The following is a 23,011-nucleotide window of genomic DNA, read 5'->3' on the forward strand; positions in this document are numbered from 1 at the left end:
AGATGCGCAAAAGATGCAAAGAGAGATTTTGCTTAACTGAGCTTCAGTTCAGTTGGTAAGATCGGATTTTTGCAAGGCAACATCAAGAAAAGCCTTTGGACCTGGAGGAATTAATTGGGGAGCAAGACCATTCAAATAGGGGTGAAGAGACAGTGTGGGTGAGCCCTTTGGGTGGCGAGCCAACTATTCCCAGAATTTGTTGAAGCCAAGTTCCAGCATGTCAAATTCCAGCCAGTGGCTTCGCACTGGATTCTCCCTTCAAAATTCTTCCTGGGTCAGGGCAGCTTCATTGTCCTGGGACAGCCTCCCTCAAGCTGGCTGGGGCTGGTGGAAGTCGTAGTCCTAAATATCTGGAGGGTACCAGCTTGGCTAAGGTTGTGTATTACGGGGTGCAAGATTCCCCCAGGAGGTGGTTCTTCGTTAAAACAATTTTTGTTAAAGATTTTCTTGGTTTACAAAAATATGTGCATTGTCTCTTTTTCCAGGCTGTGTTTTCTACAGATCAGCTGCATTTGTTGTGGGACGTTAGCGTTAAGTCTGGGGATGAAAAGAAGGGGTGGCGGGAGGGGGGTGTCGTCGTGGTGAAACCTATATTCTTTTAGCTGGTTAACGTGTGGGGTTTTGTGTCAGCGTTACTTCCCAGGAGATTCTGAGGCTTCCCTGGTGCCCTCTGTCTTGTGACAGTTCATCACACCACCTGCTTTTAATTTATTTATCTGGAAATTGCAATCCGCTCTTTCATTAAAAAAAAGAGGTGGCTAAGCAGACAAAATACAACAAAACATACGGTAATTTAAAACACTGGTAAATTCTGATTGGTTTAAAGAAAAATTCATGCGGTGAAGGCCTGTACAGTTTTCAGAAGGCATCTGAAGAAAGACAAGAATGTTTCTTGCTGAAGGTCTATTGGCAGGGAGTTCCACAGGAAACAGCCTGCCATGTTAAAGGTTTGGTCCCTAGTCGAGGCCAAGTGAGCCTCAGGGGCTGCATGGGGAACCACCAGAAGCCCCCGTCAGAGGGTCTCCGTGATCAAGGATCTGCTGAGCTCTCTAGTTTGCCTGTCAGCCTCTAGCTCTTGTGTAATTAGGGGGCTGGCAGCCCAGGACCTCCAGACACACTGCGCAGGTTTGTGCCCCAGAGGGGTCATTTGGGTGCTGTTAATGCAGCAAAAATGAGTTATAAGCTCAACCTGATTGGCCTCCAGTGTGAGTGCTGCGGGTTGCCTTCGTTGGTGGGAGAGATCATCCTGTCTCACTGGTCAGTTACTCTTAAGCCGGGCAGCTCCCAGTCAACCCACAGCAGGGCCTGGCAGAGGAATGACTTCTGGGGGGAGTGCAGAGAGGAGAAACCCCCTGCCACATCTGCTGCAGCACAACCGGATGCCTTCCTCTGCCCCGGCTGCAACAAAACATCTCTCTCCCCTATCGGTCTCTACAGCCACAGCAGGCGCTGCAACTCTTCAGCAGTTTGCCTTCACCCCCAAAGGAGCACTTCTCCATTGTCTCCCGAGACAGACGGATGCCAATCGACTGGTTGATCCAGGACTTTCTCTCAACATGTTGACCCAGAAGGAGCCCCTGCCCTGTAGCGGAAGTGGGTGGCACTGTGGTCTAAACCACTGAGCCTCTTGAGCTTGCTGATCGGAAGGTTGGTGGTTCGAATCCCCATTGCTCTGTCCCAGCTCCTGCGAACCTAGCAGTTTGAAAGCACATCAAAGTGCAAGTAGATAAATAGGTACCACTCCGGCGGGAAATGGTGTTTCCGTGCGCTCTGGCTTCTGCCACAGTTTCCTGTTGCACCAGTAGCGGTTTAGTCCTGCTGGCCACATGTCCCGGAAAGCTGTCTGTGGACAAATGCCGGCTCCCTCGGCCTGAAAGTGAGATGAGCGCCGCAACCCCATAGTCACCTTTCACTGGACTTAACCATCCAGCGGTCCTTTATCTTTACCTTTTACCCTGCCCTGTATTCGAGAGGGATGCCTGACTATATTATTTACCCTTGGTATTCAGCTCTGTTTTACTCAGGGTAGACCCCCCCAAATTAATGAAGTTCAGGTCCATTCATTTGCTCTGAGTAAAACGCTGTTGATTCTGCCAGGGATCCTTGAGCTGAGATTCCTGCATTGCCAGGGGCTGGACTAGATGACTCTCAGTGTCCCCCTGCCCATGCCACAGTTCTATGAATACCACCCAATGCACACAACGCGAGCAAAATTGTTGGAGGGCTCTTGAATATTAATAGCTCAAGGGTGAGCAGCGCTGGCGGGGATTTCCAGTGGGTTCTATAAAAAGCCCCTTTGCCACCTGTCACGTCCAGAGAACGGCGTCCCACAGCTGAGAGGAGCCACTCGGGCGCGAGAAGCGGCTGCAGAGCGGGAACAGGGCACAGATAAGTCTGACCATTTTATTTTCTGATGGTGAGAGAGAGAGAAGTCAAGGGATTGCTGCTTCTTTGAACCCAGTGTAAGAACAATTTCTTGCTCTTTGAAGCCGAGCTTCCGGGTTGGGCTAGATGATTCATCCCTGCCCTGAACTCCTTAAAACTGGGTGGATGACGCTGCAGGTTATTTCAGATGAGCTGTTTACTGAGCCTTCATCCTGATACGTCTGCCCAATGCTCACATGGAAGTCAGATTATATCCAGATTTATTGATTTCTTACAGAGCATTTGTTCTGATTTCTTGGCAAGGCAGTTAAAACAACCATGAGCATTCACTCTGCATTCATCTTGGGTTGCTTGAAGAATGTCTACCTGCCTTCCGGTGTGTCATTTGTTCATCTCCCCCATTGCTTTCCAAAGTGCAAAAAAAAAAGAGAAGCGGATTTGTTCTTTTTCTGGTACGCACTTGAATCCCTCCTGCAGAATACTGAGCCCCGAGGCACCTCAGTCGGGAGCTGCAATTCTCTGCTTCTGAATTGTTTCCCTGCACACTTCTATTTGCATATGCTGTGGGTTAAACCACAGAGCCTAGGACTTGCTGATCAGAAGGTTGGCGGTTCGAATCCCTCCGGCGGGGTGAGCTCCTGTTGCTCGGTCCCTGCTCCTGCCAACCTAGCAGTTCGAAAGCACGTCAAAGTGCAAGTAGATAAAGAGGTACCGCTCCAGCGGGAAGGTAAACGGCGTTTCCGTGCGCTGCTCTGGTTCACCAGAAGCGGCTTAGTCATGCTGGCCACATGACCCGGAAGCTGGACGCCGGCTGCCTCGGCCAATAAAGTGAGATGAGCGCCGCAACCCCAGAATTGGCCACGACTGGACCTAATGGTCAGGGGTCCCTTTACCTTTATTACATAATAGAATTTCTAACCAATGACCCTGCTCTTCGGGGGCATCGTGGGGGCAAAATCTCTGAAGCCTTTCCTACCTAACTGCTTATACTGGGAGCAGACTGAGCAGCCTAGAATCACAGAGGTGCAGAGTTGGAAGGGGTATCAAGGGTCATCTAGTCCAGCCCCCTGCAAGGCAGGAATCGCAGCTCAAGGATCCCTGACAGGTGGCAATCCTTAAAAAACACTTTTTTGGAGTCTGCTCCCAAAATGAACAGCACTTGGGATTCAGCCACACTTCTGTACTTTCTTAGGCACGGATCTGAGAGGTTTCATTTTTGATCTGCCACTTTCCCTGGGAAAATCTGCTGTTTACCACGGAATCGGAACAAATGTCAAACTGCAGAAAACCCAGCTGAACTTTGTTATGATTCAGAAGGAAACAGGAGGTTTTCCTGGGGAAAGCAGCAAGGAGAACCTCTCAGACCCAGGCCTAGAAAGTATCATTTGAGCAGAAATGTGGATGAAAAGTTATCTCAGAAAGTTATTCCTAGTGCTCAGTCGGAATCCTTTCTTTGCCATTTGAATCCAGCGTCTCGGCTCCTACCCTCTGGAGCAGCAGAAACCAGGTTTGCTCCACGAAGCAATCTGCCTGTTGCTTTTCCTCTCCTCCCTTGGCAATTGTGCTATATAAAGGACTGAAAATATTGGCTGCAATACCTCGACAGCCAAAGTTAACAAAACATACTTTTAGGCTTGTAATTTGGGGTGTCCCCCCCCCCGACTTTGTGGTTTGGGAGGAAGGCAAAGTTTGTTTTTGTTTTGATGCAAATCAAAAGCTTGAACCTTACCTTGAATTCACCAGATCTGTGAACCCTCAAGTGTCAAGACACGGCTGTGAGATATCCAGGCTGGAGAGAAAAACTTGCTTCTTTTGTTTTGTTTTCAAAGGAGAGGGCGGTGAAGATGGCCCCTTTCTCTGTGCTCCTGCTGCTTCACCTGGTGGGAATATTCCCAGGAGACCTTCAGGTATGAAGAGGGTGCAAGCAGAGGGAATTAAAAATCAGGATACACACACACTTCCGCCCATCAGCCTCCTCAAGCCATCTCCTCGTGTATTCCTTACTGTGGTTATAAGTATTGCACCCATGGAAGCAATAGGATGAATAAAAACTGACTCTTCTTGGAATAAAAAATGGTCCAGACCAAAAATATGGCTTCAAAGCTTTACTCACAGAATTTTCTTCAAAGCAGACTTAAAACAATAGTGATACATCCAAATAGTTGCATAAAATCATGTGCTTTTCAAGCCCGGGTTCAGCTCCTCAGAAATGTAAAATTACTCCAAACAGAACTGGAATCAAAACTCTTTCACTCCACACAGACTCCATTCCAGCCTGAGGTTGTTCCCTCGTAGAAAGAATCATCACTATTACAACCTTTTGTTTTGGTGGTTTGAGAACAAAGGCCACTCCCTCAAAATGGAGATTTGCAACTGAATATCTTACTTGTGTGGTCTAAAGTTAAACATCACGTGAGAGAGTAGCAGGGAGACATTCTCAGCTGATTATCAACCTGTTAGGTACCAGAGATATCTTACTTAGCTTCAATGGAATTTTCCATGTTCCCTTTAGCAATACACATAAGAGCTATTTTCCATTTTGATGTACAATTAAACAATTAACGTTTCTTTCTGCTCCAGGTCCTCTGTTTCCCCATCCAAAGGAGAGACCTCTTCCCCATCAAAGTGTCCCCACTCGACATGGCCTTGACCTCTTTCGATGACCAGTACAAGGGATGTGCGGAGCAGATGGAGGCTGAGCTGGCCGAGCTGAACCGCACGGAGTTCGCCCAAAACAGAGTCTATGCCGAGGCCTGGGAAGAGGCCTCCTCTCAGTGGGAGGGGAGGAAAACCCCTTTGCCCGCAGGGCTCAAGCCCGAGTACGTCATCGCCATCATGGCTTACACCATCCAAGGGCGCCTCCACAGGGATTTCAACGCAGCCGTGAGGGAAGCCGGGCGCACGAGAGACTCTTACCTCAACAACTTCAACTTCAAGACCCTTCACTTCCTCCTGACCAGGGCCCTCCACGCTTTGGGGACCACCTCTCACCCCAGGTGCCAAAAGGTGTACCGCGGGGTGCGAAACGTCCGCTTCACCTCTGAGCGCCTCAAGGCAGTCCGCTTTGGTCACTTCACGTCCTCGTCGCTGAAGAACGAGAGCGCCCTGCAGTTCGGCACGGACACCTTCTTCACCATTGATACCTGCTATGGGGTCAACATCAAGAACTTCTCCTTCTTCCCCGGCGAGGAAGAGGTCCTCATCCCCCCCTTCGAGAAGTTCAAGGTGGCCAACTTCACCAAAGCCAAGGAGACGACTTACATCCAGCTCCTCTCCCTCGAAGACTCCAGCGTCCACAACTGTGTCTTTGTGAAAGGTAACAGTCCTGTTGCTGGGGAGCAACAGAGTTAAAAAAATAATAACCCCCTATATAGCACCCATAGATGTGCAAGGTCGCCACATTCTCCTTTCTATGTAATCCAAACAGCGCAGGTGGCTCAAGACAGCCAGCCAAGCTGCATCTGGAACAAAAGAAAAAAGGAAATTTCCAGGTCATTCAGCAAGCCAATCAAAAGGGAGTGGGGATTTTGGATTGCAGAGATCACAACCCTTGAGTGCCTGGATGTGTACAAACCTATTCAGATGATCCAGTCAAAATTTGGGGGAAGACCACAGCTGAACTCTACAACATGCCAACCCTGATGAAATCGCAGGGGGAGCATTTTGTCCTTAGCCAGCCAAAGCCTTGGTAACCCCTCTCTTAAAGGTAAAGGGTAAAGGGACCCCTGACCATTAGGTCCAGTCGTGACCGACTCTGGGGTTGCGGCGCTCATCTCACTTTACTGGCCGAGCGAGCCGGCGTACAGCTTCCAGGTCATGTGGCCAGCATGACTAAGCTGCTTCTGGCGAACCAGAGCAGCGCACGGAAACGCCGTTTACCTTCCCGCTGGAGTGGTACCTATTTATGTACTTGCACTTTGACGTGCTTTTGAACTTCTAGGTTGGCAGGAGCAGGGACCGAGCAACGGGAGCTTATCCCATTGCGGGGATTCGAACTGCCGACCTTCTGATCGGCAAGTCCTAGGCTCTGTGGTTTAACCCACAGCGCCACTTGCGTCCCTCCCTTAGAGAGGCACTAAACATGTTATTATTTGCAATGTAGAGATCCCCCTGGCTCTGCGGGGTGGGGAAGAGGGACATATTCTGTGTCCCAGTCTAAATTTCTTGAGCTGCTCAGTAATGACACCCATGATGTTTTGTAATGTCAGTTTTTCCAGAAAGCAGGTAACTGTCCTTGCCTGAGGAACACTAGACCAGTCATTCCCAAATATTACCTAGCTGGGCTCTTAGAGGGAAGGAGGTGGCTGGGGTGTGTGCTGGAGTGTAAATGAACTATCCGACTTTGACAAGCTGGTACCCCTGGATCAAGCTTGTGCATTTTGTTGACTTAATCAAACTAAACCATGCTAAATGGATTTTGCAAAACTGTGCAATTAATTGTTGCTGTTTTGCATTTTATTGTGTTGCTATCCTCCTTGGTGGGTTGTGCAAACCTCTGTTCTGAATAATGAAGGTGGACTCTCCTTCCTTGGAGGTTGTTAAGCAGAGGCCGGATGCCCCTCTGTCGGGGGATCTTTGGTCAAGATTGCTGCATTGCGGGGGGCTGGACTAGATGACCCTGAGGAGTCCCTTTCAACTCTACAATGCTATGATTCTATGAATGACTTGCTTATAACTATCTTTGCTTTGCTCTTTGCAGAGAAAAAGTGCAAGCCCCCAAGGTGCCAGACCAGTTCAGGTGAGGGAGTAGCTGATAATTCTCTCCCCACACCCCACCCCAGACACTCATGCTATTAAAAGTATGCTAAAGTCCCCTCCTTTTTTTCTTATATTGACAGGTGCAAGTCAGAGCCATCTCTCTGCCAGTGTCCAAATGTCCTTCTTTCTCTGGGGTCCCCTCCTCCTTGCTGGCACCCTGGGACCCCCAGACCTCCTCTGATCTCCAGGATCAAACCTCTGCTTCTCCTCCACCCTTCGCATAGTCCGCTCTTGGGGAAGCAAAACAGGAGCAAATCGAGTGCGGCTGAGAGCAAACGTTAGTCTTTGCTTGAGTTAAGAGCCAAGCAGGTCGGCGGCTGCAAATAAGCCGCTTTCTAAACCCAGAGTGTGTTGCTGGCAAGAGCTCCATGGCATCTCACCCCATTATCCCTTTGCTGTTGCAGTAGCAATTTACGTAATTGGCGTTAACAGACCCTCCAAAAACCCCTATTTTCCAGGAACAGTCTTGGATTTACAGCAGACGTCCCGGTTTATGATTTGATCCCGGAATGTCCCACTTTCCCTTTGTTATTGTTGTTGTTTAGGCGTTTAGCCATGTCCGACTCTTCGTGACTAGAGCACGCCAGGCACTCCTGTCTTCCACTGCCGCCCGCAGTTTGGTCAAACTCATGCTGGAAGCTTTGAGAACACTGTCCCACCATCTCGTCCTCTGTCGTCCCCTTCTCCTTGTGCCCTCCATCTTTCCCAACATCAGGAACTTTTCCAGGGAGTCTTCTCTTCTCATGAGGTGGCCAAAGTCTTGGAGCCTCAGCTTCAGGATTTGCCCTTCCAGTGAGCACTCAGGGCTGATTTCCTTCAGAATGGATCGGTTTGATCTTCTTGCAGTCCATGGGACTCTCAAGAGTCTCCTCCAGCACAATAATTCAAAAGCATCCATTTTTCGGCGACCAGCCTTCTTTATGGTCCAGCTCTCACTTCCATACATCACTACTGGGAAAACCATAGCTTTAACTATATGGACCTTTGTTGGCAAGGTGATGTCTCTGCTTTTTAAGATGCTGTCTAGCACTTTCCCTTAGGATGTCCCTATTCTCATCGGAGAAATGTTGGAGGGTATGGAGTCATGTGACCCCCAAACCAAGGAGATAAGTAACTAGACAACCTTTGGAAGACATCTGAAGGTAGCCCTGTCTAGCGAAGATTTTTAATGCTTGATGTTTTATTGTGTTTTTTATATGTGTTAGGAGCCGGGGTATCAATGTTATTGTTATTATTATTATTATTATGGAACAGGGCATCCCTATTTTCATTAGAGAAATGTTGGAGGGTCTGCATTAGACTGCTAACCAGGGGAACTTGTGCTCTGCACTGCGTTCATTGGACTCCAGCATCCATTGGGCCATGCTTGCTGGGGCTGATGGGAGTTGGAGTCCAACAAGATCTGGAGCTCACCAGGTTAGCCAAGAAGGGCTGGACTAGAGGACCTCTGGGGGACCCTTCCAACTCTACGATTCTATGATTCAAAGAGCCTGGCTGCTAGAGCAGAGCAAAGGAGGCCCACCTAGGCCACCTCCATCGGTCCCACCAAGCAGATGAATCTCCTGGGAAGGCCCCTGGCAGGACCAGAGGGCAATTCCCCACTTAACTCCTGTGTTTCGTGACTCTGCATTTGGACATAACCAGCCTCCGGAGAATTGGCTAGTGGTGTGCCAAGCAAGGCAGCCCCACGCGGGGTGTCTGATCTCAGCAACCCCAGCTGTAACCAGCAAGGCATCTATCTCAAGGTTCAGAAGGAGTCCTTCTTTCCCAGGGATGGCCACAGCTGGCCCAGCCCTGCAGCCTCAGGTCAGAAGGTTATGGACTCTCCTTCTCTGGAGGCTTTTAAGCAGAAGTTGGATGGCCACCTGCCAGGGAGCCCCCCCTTTAATGCTTTTTATTGATTTCCAACACAACAAAAATTATACATTCCAAATTAAGCACAAAAGAAACAACAAATTTCCAAATGAACCAATATATACCACTATATATACAAATCCTTAAAGAGACTTAGGTTGTTTAAGTCTTTTTCCTGATTCACAAATTCTTAATTCCTCCATATGACTCCCAACCTCCGCTCTGCGGGTTCCTCCCACCCTTTTATTATCACTGCTTTCGTTTTGTCTCATGTATTCTTCGTCTAACTTGCAGCTTGCAGAGCTTGGTCAAAATATGTCCAAGTTTTCACTTGTGGACAATGTTTAATTAAATATCGTTTATAAATCCCCCAGGAACTGTACTGCCAGGGAGCCTTTAGCTGTGATTCCTGCCTTGTGGGAGGGGGATGGACTAGATGACCCTCGGGTCCCCCTTCCCAACTCTACAATTCCAGGGAAAGGCACTTTTCATCACAGCTGCCTCCCTAAAACAACCCCTAGTTCACCATGATCCCCCAAGGCAAGGTCCCCTCTAGAACAGGTGGAGCCTCCAGTGGTGAACCTACATCTCTGGGGTCCTGAATCTTGAACTCTTATGGGGACCCCTTTGCCATCAGCAATGATGTCTGGGTAACCGCTATTCTCTTCTTCCGAGGGCTTGTTCCATCGCAGGCCACTATATCTTTACAGCATCTGTGCCACAGACTCTCAAACTTTGGGATTGTTGAAATATACACAACAGAAAATCAATCCACTTGAGTCCTGCGACTCACCGTATTTTTCGCTCCATAAGACGCACTTTTTTCTACCTAAAAAGTAAGGGGAAATGTCTGTGTGTCTTATGGAGCGAGTGCGTGGTCCCTGGAGCCGAATTGCCCAGGGGCAAAAAGCAGATGATGCTTTTTCTTTTCTTTTTTTTTGAAAGAGGGAAGTGGATTGTTGAAACAAAGCCGTTGATCATTTGCTGATCGGGGAGAGAGATAAGGGACGCTAGAGATAAAGGAGGCTGCCTGGGACGGGGGAGGTAAATACAGCAAACTTGCAAAGGGGGGGGGGGCAGGAAGACTAAAGCAATGAGGAGAGAAATTAGAAGAAAAGGAGGAGCAAAAAACTGCTCCAGCTAAGGAAAAGACACTAAGGCAAACAAGAAGGAAGGGAGTGTTGAAAGGAAGCAGCTGATCGGTGGAATTGGAAGAGAGATAAGGGAGGCTGCCGGGGAGGGGGGAGGTAAAAGCCCATAGAGACTCAGGATTTTTACATTGGGTCACCCCAAATTCACCATCAGATCACATAGCATGTCCATGGCTACAGCCCACACCAAAAAAATGTCCATGGCTACAGCCCGCACCAAAAAAATCACTGTTGCATGGGACCGCAATGGAGCAAAAACTTGGTTACACAGCACGCATCCACATGGATCCTCAGGATTTTTGCATTGGGTCACCCCAAATTCACCATCAGATCACATATCTCTGGCCACAGCATGAACCACAAAAATCATACATCCACTGTTTCGTTCAGAATATTTTTTTCCCCTTGTTTTCCTCCTCTAAAAACTATGTGTGTCTTATGGTCACGTTCATCTTATGGAGCGAAAAATACGGGGTCTACAAGACCCAACAATTGTAAGCAATGTGCCCTAAAGTCACTGCTGGGGTCCCTCCAGGGTTAGGAGCCCTGAAGCTGAACTTTCATTGGTTTCAGACGAGATCTGCTCCTGGGAGCTTCCACGCCAGCTGAGCTTCTCACCACGAACATCTCCTTCTTGAATGTATTAAGTTTTCTCCATCCTCATCCAGCTTGCATGTTTGGACACTGGAGGTCAGGGAATTTGTCTACCGGGGTCCAGTGTTTCCTCTGCCTCTGACACTCCAGGGTTCCCCCCTCCCAACTCCTGCTTCTTGAATCCCTTTTCAAATGGAAGACAGCAGGAATTGAACTTTGAACCTTCTGCCTACAAAGCGGGTGCTCTGCTTGCGAGATCTGGTCCTTTCAGTTTTCAGAGTGTGTCCCCCCCCCTCCCTTCACAGACGAGTGTTGTATACATTTTATGAAATAAAAATAAAAATTGAGCTGAGTGTTATCGGCATCATTACGGTGGGGCTGGTTTCAGTGTACATGATACTCGTTGGCCCTTTCTAAAGGAATCGATGGTCGGGTTGTTGCAGAAGTTATTTAGCTTGCTCCTCTTCAGCTCTATAACATAAGAGGAATATTCCTAGGAAGCTGCCTTGGACACGGTCAGTCCTGTGACCCATCGACCTCAGCAGCACCTGCACTGACTGGCAGCAGCTCTCCAGGGTTTTGGATGGGGGGGCAGACATTCCCAGCCCCCCCTTAGATGCCGCCCAGGACGGAAGACCTGCATGCAAAGCACATGGTCCAATCCTGCACTATGGAGACCCCTGGCCTGCCTGGGAGGATGTGGGGCTGGCCTCCCTTTGGGAATGGGGCTGCAGGAAGAAGGTGTGAAAGGAAGATGCAGCCCAGGGGCAGGCGGAACAGCAGGGGCCCCCGAGTTCTGAAGGTGGAGCATCACCTCTCGGGAGGGGCCAGGTGGGGGGGTTGCCACGGTGACAAGGACCCGCCCTCCTTTGTGACATCTCTTGCTTCTCCCTAGAAAGCCACCGACTTGCAGGCGGCCATTGTGGGTTAGGCGTGAGGCGAGTGGAGGAGAGAGGAGTTGGTGGCGGTTGGCGGAGATTGGGGAAGGAGTTCGGTTTATTGTTCTTCTTCCAGTTTCTTATTTTGCTTCCCATTTCATTTAATACTTTTATTTGATTTATTCTTTTAGTTTTTTGTTTTAACACTTTTATCTTATTGTTCTTTATTTTTAAATTTTTTATTTTATTTTGTGCACATTTTGTATATGTTTATTTTGTACACAGAGGGGTAGTTAGGGTTAGGCTTAGGGCTGGGGCTGGGGTCAGAGTTAGGCTTGGATGGGCATTTTAGACAGCTAGTTTAGAGAGGAAGGTGGGATTTCTTCCTGGACAAAATGGACAGGCTGTAAGGGTTGGGATACTGCCAGGGAGACGAAGGAATCAGGCAGGCCTCCACGTTGTCTCCGGACGATCTCCCGGTCTCCCGTTGAACAGCATCAGTCAATTAGCGACACAAGCCTCAGACACATTCCAAGACTCGTGCACACCCTTTTCAGCAGTCTCCACAACGGAAGATTCAGACAGGAGAGCATATTTACAGCTTTATTCAACGTAGATCAGAACAAAGGAAAAACATGACTGCTTGGATTCGTGTCCAGGAAAAGAGCCGGAACAAAAGCTATATACAAAATGGAAACTCCTAGTGAGCAGGAAGTAAACAGGCATGTGACACACAACAATCATGCCTGACCATTTAAGGTGGAAGGGAACTATATCCTAAGAGTAAGTAGGATTCTTTCCCTTGGTCTTGGTCTCCTGGGGGGGGGGGGTGAGTCCTGGGGTCCCCTGCACAGACTTGGCTCTCTGGAAATTGACCCAGCCCGTCTTCTCCAGAGAGCTCAGCTCCTCCACACTCTTTCCATGCCTTCCCCATTTCTTCCCTGCTTTTATTAGGACATCCCTAGCCCACTTTCCTCCCAGGAGCTCAAAGTGGCCTTCATGGTTCTCCCTGCCACCAATTTTTATCTTCCCAGCAGCCCTGCAAAGTAGGCCTGGCTGGCCCAAGGTTCAACAGGGAGCTCCATGGCTGAGTGGGGATCCGAACCCTGCTCTCCCCGGTCCTCCTAGTCCAGCCCTCCAACCACTACCCCTCTCCCTGGCTCCATCTAGCATCTTTCCAGCTGCCCAACGCCATCAGCCTTCTCCCCCTTCATGGGGGTCTCTCTGGTTCCGAGGAAGACTCCACCACCTTCCTCTCTCGGCCCCCCGCACAGATACAAACACACCCCACCCATTGGGGCTCCTGAGTCGCTCCCCCCCCCTGCTCCTCTCTTCTAGGTTCAGGTGGTTCAGGGCCCTGTTCAGCTGCCAGCGGAGGAACAGGGTGGCCCTGCTGCAAGTCCCGGAGGAGCCCGTGGTGATAGATGAGCAAGTTTGGACACCGAAGGGCTAGGGGGCATCTCAGGGTGCAGTCCTTTGGCTGCCCCCCGGAAAGAGCTGACTTTCCTCCTCTGCTCTCTTCCAGGACATCTTGGGGCACTTGGAGTGCTTCAGGGATCAATCCCTGAGCCTGGCCCTGGCCTTGGAGGCCCTCCTCCAGCTGAGGTGAGGTTTTTTTGGGGGGGATGGACAGGGCTGTGGGGGTGGGTGGGGGCAGAACTCCAGGGGGAGCTCTGGGTGAGGAAGAGCAGGCAGGAGGGAGAAGGGGGCAAGGGAGACTCAGAGGAGGCAGCATCTAACCCTCTCCCCTTCATCTCTGCAGCATCATGAGGCCAAAGTTCAGCTCCGATATGCGCTGTGCTATTCTGCACAGGATGTTTGAGGCAGTGCTGAAAGGGGCTGAGAAGGTGGAGGACAGAGAAGTATCTCCTCTGCCTTGACTTCCCTTCGCAGGCTCTTTCTTCTTCTCACACCCTTGCAAGATTTAACCCAGCACTCAACCTCTCTTCTCTCTTTTCCCGCAGGAACTGAAGCGGCACTTCCAGAGCCTGCTGGGGGGCGGGGGGAGGGTGTCTCCACTTCAGAGATGGGCCTCACAATTCTCCACACAACTTTCCAGGCCAACTAGAGGGAAAGAATGAGAGGACAGGGAGGTCTGTCCTTAGTCCTCTTTACTTTTCCTTTGGGGCAGCAGCACTGAGGGGCCTTTGGACCATCCAGCTGCCCAAGAATCGCACTGCAGAGTCCATTCTGGTTGTGTGAGGGACCCCAGGAGGGAGCTGACAGGGGATGGCAGAGGTGCCCTCCTGATGCCCCCGGAAGGATCTGACTTTCCTCCTCTTCTCTCTTCCAGGACATCCTGGGGCGCCTGGGGCGTTTTTACGAGTGCCCCATAATCCAAACTTCTCCTCCGACCTCTGCAGTGCAATAGTCCGCAGGAGGTTTGAGGCACTCCTGAAAGAAGAACAGGAGGTGAACAGGAAGGCTTGTCAGTGGTCTTGACTTCTCTTGACATGGCTCTTTCTTCTTCCTCTTCACACACTTCCACAACTGCACTCAGGACTCAAAATCTCTTCTCTCTTTCCCTCCTTCCCCTTCGTGGACCTGCTGGCTCGCACAGGAATTGAAGTGGCACTTCCATCATCTGCTCTGACAGAGACCCCCAACGCTCCACACCTCCTTCTCCTGCTTAACGTAAGTGTCCTGATGGCATCAGAGATGGTAAAGGGATGCCAGGGACTCCGTGGTGGGGGCAGTGGGGGCCTCTTTGGCCCAGGCTGGCTCCTGACTCTGAGATGCTCTTTCCTCCCACAGGACCTCTGATGTTACGCCCTCTGTGACAATGGGGAAGAGCGGAAACTAGCGGCCAACAGCATCCCTTCTCTGTTGGCCTTTGCCCAAAGGTTCCCCCATCTCAGAGCAAGTAGCTCTCCCTCATGGATTCAGTCCTTTCATCACTTCCATCTCCCCAAGAGGCTTCCAAGGCTACTCATCCTCTGCAGTTGAGAACAGACCTAACTGAAAAAAACGGCTTCCTCTTCTGGTGACACCAGAGAAGTCTAGAAGACATTCACCCTTTCCATAGCATTATGGATGCACGACTGTTCTTTAGTTGGAATCTCCTTTTTCGCAAGTCATTTGGGTCCTTGTCTCCAGAGCAGGAGCGGGTGCAAGCTTCTTGCATCTTCCATGTGGGAGCCCTTTGGGTATTTGAAGACGGCTCTCAAGTCATTTCTCCATCTCCCCTTCTCCAGGCTAAACATCCCCAACTGTGAAATCCACTTAAAAACTAATAATAATCTGGCCTTTTTGCAGTTTGGAAAATGAAGGGTAAATGCATTGAAAAGTGTGGTGGGAAGACTTTTAAGAAATTGGGATGAGTGTTCATGGTCCTATACCTGCCCCACAAAGAAATCTGAATTGGATAGAATCTGATCTCCGTGTGCAGAACCTTAGATTTGTCCTTCTTGAAATTCTTTCCTGCTCTGTGCCAGACTCCAAAGCTGGGCTTGGGGCTTTATGGGAAACCTAATGCAGAAGCAAGATCTGTAAGGGGGGGTGCTAAGAGCCCCTCCATCCTATGCTCAGGTTGTATATATGTGCACATAAAACCAGGTATCCTGAAGACTCCACAGTCTCTGCTAACCTTTGTTCCCAGAAAACTAAACCCCGGGTAAGGAGAAGCACCCCTGGAGTTTCTTGTTGCACAAAGATTGGGGTGCTGGGTAAGAAAAGGACACACCCTAGAGGTCAGAGCAATGGCGGATCGTGGCATCTCAAATGGTGGTGCTACCCTGTACGATGCCAAATTCTGGCACCACCTCCCCCTTACCTCACGCTTTCCTCCCCCCCAGCTTTATTAATATCCTTACAATACATTATGTGTGTGTGTGTGTGTGTGTGTGTGTGTGTATATATATATATATATATATATATATATATATATATATACACACACACATATACACACACACACAGTGGTACCTCGCAAGACGAAATTAATTCGTTCCGCGAGTTTTTTCTTCTTGCGAGTTTTTTGTCTTGCGAAGCACGGTTTCCCATAGGAATGCATTGAAAATCAATCAATGCGTTCCTATGGAAACCGCCTTCAGACCAGGTCCGGGGACAGTCTGTCCCCTGACCTCTTCTGAAGGCTGCGGGGGAGGGACAAGGGCTTTTCTTCCCACCGCCAGCCTTCAGAAGGCTGTTCTGAAGGCTGGCGGTGGGAAGAAAAGCCCTTCTCCCCACCTCCCGCCCCGCAAGCTCCGGGGACAGGAGGGCTTTGCTGCCGACCGCCAGCATTTTAAAAGCCCCCAGGACAGCGGAGACTTCTCCGCTGTCCCGGGCGGTCTCCGCTGTCCCGGGGGCTTTTAAAATGCTGGGGGTCGGCAGCGAAGGCTTTGCTGCCACCCGCCAGCATTTTAAGATCGCCCGGGACAGCGAAGAAGTCTCCGCTGTCCTGGGGGCTTTTAAAATGCTGGCGGTCGGGAGGAAAGCCCTCCTGTCCCCGGAGCTTGCGGGGTGGGAGGTGGGGAGAAGGGCTTTTCTTCCCACCGCCAGCCTTCAGAACAGCCTTCTGAAGGCTGGCGGTGGGAAGAAAAGCCCTTGTCCCTCCCCCCAGCCTTCAGAAGAGGTCGGGGGACAGACTGTCCCCGGACCTGGTCTGAAGGCGGTTTCCATAGGAACGCATTGATTGATTTTCAATGCATTCCTATGGGAAACCGTGCTTCGCAAGACAACTCGCAAGAAGAAAAAACTCGCGGAACTAATTAATTTCGTCTTGCGAGGTACCACTGTATTTTTTTAATTGGGAAACCACCCGACCCAGTGGTGCCAACTCGAATAAAATATTGGTGGGGGGCCAGGTAAGGCCCGCCTTGCACAATCAATCACATGATGCATGCATGCCATTTGAATGGCAATGCCTATAATGGCAGCAACTTTTTAAAAAAGTAATCTTTTGAGCCAGTAGTTCAATTTCCCAGCAGCTCCCCTTGCCCCGGAGAACACTTCTGGCATTTCATCTCCTCTACCTGTGTCCATTTGGTATGGCCCTTTCCATGTTTTTTCCTGCCCCTTCTGTTTGTCTTTCATTTGCTCCCCTATGTGTGTTGCCAGTAGAAGCCACAATTCTGTGGGTACTCTAGGTGGTGCAGAAAACACCTAGAAGCTCTCTAGAGGTAGAAGTGCCGATCAAACTTCAATTTTGCGATCTATAAATTCCAATTAGCCAACTGAGGGTGTCACAGGGCCAGCCTACTTTCCCTTTAAAGCAAACTTGCGTCTCTAGCTGTTTTTGGACTACAACTCCCATCATCCCTAGCTAGCAGGACCAATGGGGAGGGATGATGGAAACTGTAGTCCGAGAACTGTTGGGGACCCAAGTTTGGGAAAGCCTCCTTCAAAGCAACTTTTGCGTTTGTCCCATAAAGATGGGACCTGTCCACGTTTGTATTTTCTTGTATTTTGTTTTTCTAATGACCTTTGTGCATTTATTTTTTAATTTTTTAAGAGGGCAAATTGAAAGAAAAATTGTATGGCAAGTTGTGGAAGAATAAAAGGTTGCATTTTTTTAAAAAAACAAAACCTGGGGGGTGGCCTCCTCAAATTTTTTTTTCAAATTTTTTTTATTGCTTTTCCAAATTTCTAAGAAGAAATGACATTACACAACACAACATACAACACAAGAAAACACATTATAATACAAAAGAAAAACATAGAAACAATTATTACTTTCAAAACCCAATTTACCTTACATTGTTAAGTGACTTCATCGAGTCCCCCCCAACTGAATTTCATTGTATCACCTTGTTACAGTTCTCCAAAATCATATTTCTAATAAAATTATCTCCTATTTACTATCCTCGTCTCTTTTATTAGTATTCTAATCCTTCATATTTTACAACACGTTCATATTTTAGTCCTAAGCCTATTTGTTACTTCCAAGTGACTTCTCATTATCATATATAACAATATTTAGCTAAATATTCTTTAAATTTCTTCCAATCTTCTTGTGTCTCCTCCTCTTTCCGGTCCCAGATTCTTCCAGGCAAAAAAGCAATTGCCTTAAGCGCTTCCTGTTGGGTCCTCTCCACATCAGGGACTCTCAGGGACTTTCCAATTCCGACAATCTTGTCTTGTGACCTGTAACGTCTGTCTTGACTTCTTGAATTTCTTTTTTCAAATCTACAAATTCTTGTTTAAGCTCCTGTAGGCTCTGCTGGGTTCCTCTTACATCTGTTTTTATTTCAGTCAACATTTGCATCACCAACTCTTCAAAAGTTAGTGCTTTAGAGCCTCTTCTATCTTTAGGTTTGCTTTTCTCAGGCTTATCTACACCATTAGCCATAACTATTCCACAGTTTCAAGGTCCGCTCACCTAGACTCAGTCCACAGGTTTTTAGTACACAGACGGCAACAGGCCGCTCAGCAGCTCCCCCCTTTCAAAGTCTTATTCTTTTTACTCTTCTTGAAAACCATCCAAAATTGATTTGAACTCTTGTAACCAATTCCAGGAGTGTAAAAGATACGCTGTACAATGTTTCAGCGAGTTCAGACAGCTGCAGTTACTGTGTAATCCCCAAAGAGGAAAACAAAAGTTGAAAGTATCCTCTTCCTTTGTGACGTAATAATGGAGTCTAGCCTTTCCTCACTGGGAGGTCTGCTTCCAGAAAGCAAGAGTCTATTCTCTGTCAAATCTATCTCATGCAGGGTCCCAATTCAGTCAAATCCTCCCCCCTTCCCCCTGCAGAAAGAGGGGCTTGGAATATTTCCTTGAAAGTTTTTAGCAAGTCTTTTAAAGTTACAGCTTCGGCCAGCGGTAACTGCTTTCACTTTTTCTTCAGCAGAAAGGGATCGACCTCTGTGTTTAAATCCCTTCCAGTCCAATTTAATGTCCAAATGCAAATCCTTTTTACTCACAGTTTTCCAATCTTAATTTAGTCCGAGAAATTGGTCGCTCACGATCACCGGACTTTGGAGCTTCGCGCAATGAATCATAGAATCATAGAGTTGGAAGAGACCACAAGGGCCATCGAGTCCAACCCCCTGCCAAGCAGGAAACACCATCAGAGCACTCCTGACATATGGTTGTCAAGCCTTTGCTTAAAGACCTCCAAAGAAGGAGACTCCACCACACTCCTTGGCAGCAAATTCCACTGTCGAACAGCTCTTACTGTCAGGAAGTTCTTCCTAATGTTTAGGTGGAATCTTCTTTCTTGTAGTTTGGATCCATTGCTCCGTGTCCGCTTCTCTGGAGCAGCAGAAAACAACCTTTCTCCCTCCTCTATGTGACATCCTTTTATATATTTGAACATGGCTATCATATCACCCCTTAACCTCCTCTTCTCCAGGCTAAACATGCCCAGCTCCCTTAGCCGTTCCTCATAAGGCATCGTTTCCAGGCCTTTGACCATTTTGGTTGCCCTCCTCTGGACACGTTCCAGTTTGTCAGTGTCCTTCTTGAACTGTGGTGCCCAGAACTGGACACAGTACTCCAGGTGAGGTCTGACGAGAGCAGAATACAGTGGCACTATTACTTCCCTTGATCTAGATGCTATACTCCTATTGATGCAGCCCAGAATTGCATTGGCTTTTTTAGCTGCCGCGTCACACTGTTGGCTCATGTCAAGCTTGTGGTCAACCAAGACTCCTAGATCCTTTTCACATGTACTGCTCTCAAGCCAGGTGTCACCCATCTTGTATTTGTGCCTCTCATTTTTTTTGCCCAAGTGCAATACTTTACATTTCTCCCTGTTAAAATTCATCTTGTTTGTTTTGGCCCAGTTCTCTAATCTGTCAAGGTCGTTTTGAAGTGTGATCCTGTCCTCTGGGGTGTTAGCCACCCCTCCCAGTTTGGTGTCATCTGCAAATTTGATCAGGATGCCCTTGAGTCCATCATCTAAGTCGTTGATAAAGATGTTGAATAAGACCGGGCCCAAGACAGAACCCTGTGGCACCCCACTAGTCACTCTTCTCCAGGATGAAGAGAAACCATTGATGAGCACCCTTTGGGTTCGGTCAGTCAGCCAGTTACAAATCCACTGAGTGGTAGCATAGTCAAGACTGCATTTTACCAGCTTCTTTACAAGAATATCATGGGGCAGCTTGTCAAATGCCTTGCTGAAATCAAGGTAGGCTACATCCACTGCGTTCCCTTCATCTACCAGGCTTGTAATTCTGTCAAAAAACGAGATCAGGTTAGTCTGACATGACTTATTTTTCAGAAATCCATGCTGACTATTGGTGATCACAGCATTCCTTTCTAGGTGCTCACAGACTGTTTGCTTAATGATCTGCTCCAGAATCTTCCCTGGTATTGATGTCAGACTGACTGGGTGGTAATTATTTGGGTCCTCTCTTTTCCCCTTTTTGAAAATAGGGACAACATTTGCCCTCCTCCAGTCTGCCAGGACTTCGCCTGTTCTCCAGGAATTCTCAAAGATGACTGCCAGTGGTTCTGAAATCACATCTGCCAGTTCTCTTAATACTCTTGGATGCAGTTCATCTGGCCCTGGAGACTTGAATACATCTAGACTAGCCAAGTATTCTTGTACTATCTCCTTAGTTATTCTGGGCTGTGTTTCCTCTGCTGAATCCTTTGCTCCAAATTCTTCAGGTCGGGCATTGTTTTCTTTATCGGAGAAGACCGAGGCAAAGAAGGCATTGAGGAGTTCAGCCCTTTCTGTGTCCCCTGTTTGCATTTCACCATCTTCTCCTCTGAGTGACCCCACTGTTTCTTTGTTCTTCCTTTTGCTACGAACATACCCATAAAAGCCTTTTTTGTTGCTTTTAACCTCTCTAGCAAGCCTGAGTTCATTCTGTGCTTTAGCTTTTCTGACTTTGTGTCTACACGTGCTGGCTATTTGTTTGAATTCCTCTTTGGTGGTTTACCCCCTTTTCCATTTTTTGTACACATCCTTTTTTAATCTTAACTCAGTTAAAAGTTCTTTAGATAGCCACCCTGGCTTCTTTAGGCACCTTCCATGTTTCCGTCTCATTGGTATTGCCTGAAGTTGTGCTTTTACTATCTCCCTCTTAACAAACTCCCAGCCATCATGAACTCCCTTTCCTTTTAGTATCACTGTCCATGGGATCTCACCCAGCACTTCCCTAAGTTTTATGAAGTCGGCTTTCTTAAAGTCAAGAAATTGAGTCCTAGTATGCTTGGCTGCTCCTTTCCGCTGTATAGTAAACTTCAGAAGAGCATGATCACTCGCGCCTAATGTTCCTTCCACTTCTACCCCACTAACCAGGTCATCAACATTGGTTAGGACCAGATCTAAAATGGCTGTTCCTCTTATTGCTTCTCCCACTTTCTGGACAATGAAGTTGTCTGCAAGGCCAGTGAGGAATCTGTTTGACCTTATGCTCTTGGCTGAGTTTGACATCCAACAAATATCCGGGTAACTGAAGTCCCCCATTACTACTATCTCCCTTCCTTTTGCATGCTTGGCCATCTGTTCCAGGAAGGCATCATCTATGTCCTCCGTTTGGCTTGGGGATCTATAGTAAACTCCCACAATGAGGTCACTGTTATTCTTCTCTCCCTTAATTTTGACCCAAATGCTCTCACTTTGGCTTTGAGGTTCTAAATCTTGGATCTCTTCACAGGTATACACATCCCTGACATATAATGCCACTCCTCCTCCTTTCTTGTCTGGTCTGTTTCTCTGAAATAGATTGCATCCCTCCATTATTACATTCCAATCGTGGGACTTATCCCACCAGGTTTCAGTGATTCCTATTATGTCATATTTAGTTTGCTGTACCAAGAGCTCAAGCTCATCTTGTTTATTTCCCATGCTTTGCGCATTAGTGTACAGACATTGAAGTCCATTAATCATTCCCCCGTGTCTCTTATTTAAGGATTTTTTCCTCCCACCACTAGGTCTGCGTGCTGTTTGCTCCATTTGGTCTATGACATTTGGATGATCATCTTCATCAATTGATAGACTCCTACCTTCAGGAGCACTGTCTCCCTCCCCCACATTAGTCAGTTTAAAGCCCTCCTGATGAGGTTTCTGAGATTTTTGGCAAAAACATTCCTCCCAACCGTTGTGAGGTGCAGCCCATCGCTTGCCAGAAGTCCATCTTCAAGAAACTGCATTCCGTGATCTAAGAATCCAAACCGTTCCTGTTTACACCATTTGCGAAGCCAGTTGTTCACTTCCACTATTTTCCCCTCTCTCCCTGGGCCACGTCGTTCAACTGGGAGGACAGATGAGATGACAATTTGTGCATTTAATTGCTTCAATTTCCTGCCCAGAGCCTCATAGTCTCTTTTGATCTTCTGGAGGCTATTGCTTGCAGTTCATTGGTTCCCACATGAACCAAGAGGAAGGGGTATTTGTCAGTGGGTTTTATGATTCCTTGCAGTCGTTGAGTTACATCTTGGATCTTAGCCCCGGGGAGACAGCACACTTCCCGAGACATCTTGTCAGGCCCACAGATCACTGCTTCTGTTCCCCTCAGTAGGGAATCCCCTATCACCACTACACGCCTCCTCTTAGGTCTGGTCGGGGTTCTTCCGTGAGCTGTCCATTCCAAGGTCACCTGGACATTCCCTGAGGACTGCCTTTGCTGTTCGTCTTCATATACCTGATCGACTGTAATGAGGGAGAGATCCTCAAATGGAGTCTGCTCTTCGTCTTCCATGCTAGGGAAAAGGACCTCAAAGCAATTGCGTATTTCTAAACAATCAGAGCGAACCCTGGGCCTCCTACTTCTTTGAGTCACGTTTCTCCATATATCTGGCTCCTGTGTTGGTGAACTAGCCTCCTTCTCAGGGGAGTCCCCTGTCTCCTCCTTGGTGGAGACGGTGTGCTCTGTTGCTTCCAAGAAGAGCTCCAGCTCTCTAATTCTTTGGAGCGTAGCTACACGTTCCTCCTGTTGCTGGACTTTGTCTTTTAAGAGGGCAATCAACATGCAATTGCTGCAGGTAAAGCTGCCTGCAACCTTTGTCAAGATGGCAAACATTGCGCAGGAACCACAGGCGACTGCAGCTGTTCCCTCACCCTCCATCTTGAGAACGTGTCATTGGGGGTGACTACAGCGGTCCTCCATCATAAAAAGCGTGAAGACAGGACAAATAAATTCCCCCCAAAAAACCTAGGTCTCCCCCAACAAACGTTTGAGACTAGCTCCCCTAAATCTAAAAGATGGATCAAACTGCAAGCTCTGATAAGCTCCTCCCACAGCTAATCACCTACCTCAACAGAAGCCCTGCCCCCTCTGACCTTTGCACAGAGATAGCAGCTAATCAGCCACAAGAAACTCACACAAGAAAACCCTTTTTCTTCAGCTGCTGCCCTGCAAGCTCTGATAAGCTCCTCCCACAGCTAATCACCTACCTCCAATGAAGGAAGCGAGTCGATTCCACAGTACTGTCTCCAATCCCGCTCGGTCTCGGAGCTCTTACTAGCGCTTACTGGGGAGCAGGGGAATTGCTAA

The 23,011-nt window shown here is 48.3% G+C and overlaps 1 protein-coding gene across 4 annotated transcripts; it reads left to right on the plus strand.

Annotated features, from left to right (window-relative positions):
* The first annotated feature begins 2,333 nt into the window (after window positions 1-2,333).
* On the plus strand, window positions 2,334-7,673 carry ART1 (ADP-ribosyltransferase 1). 4 transcript variants are annotated; one of them, XM_053385111.1, is made up of 5 exons: window positions 2,334-2,462; window positions 4,129-4,292; window positions 4,966-5,701; window positions 7,085-7,123; window positions 7,224-7,673. In XM_053385111.1, exons 2-5 carry the CDS (start codon window positions 4,230-4,232, stop codon window positions 7,322-7,324), a joined length of 939 nt encoding a protein of 312 aa, XP_053241086.1. In that variant the 5' UTR covers window positions 2,334-2,462; window positions 4,129-4,229; the 3' UTR covers window positions 7,325-7,673. The 4 variants fall into 4 exon arrangements, with proteins under 4 accessions (XP_053241086.1, XP_053241089.1, XP_053241087.1 ...); XM_053385112.1 differs by having other exon boundaries at window positions 2,335-2,416; XM_053385114.1 differs by lacking the exon at window positions 4,129-4,292.
* The last annotated feature ends 15,338 nt before the right edge of the window (window positions 7,674-23,011 follow it).

This window comes from Podarcis raffonei, chromosome 4 (assembly GCF_027172205.1).
Source record: "Podarcis raffonei isolate rPodRaf1 chromosome 4, rPodRaf1.pri, whole genome shotgun sequence".
NCBI lineage: Eukaryota > Metazoa > Chordata > Lepidosauria > Squamata > Lacertidae > Podarcis > Podarcis raffonei.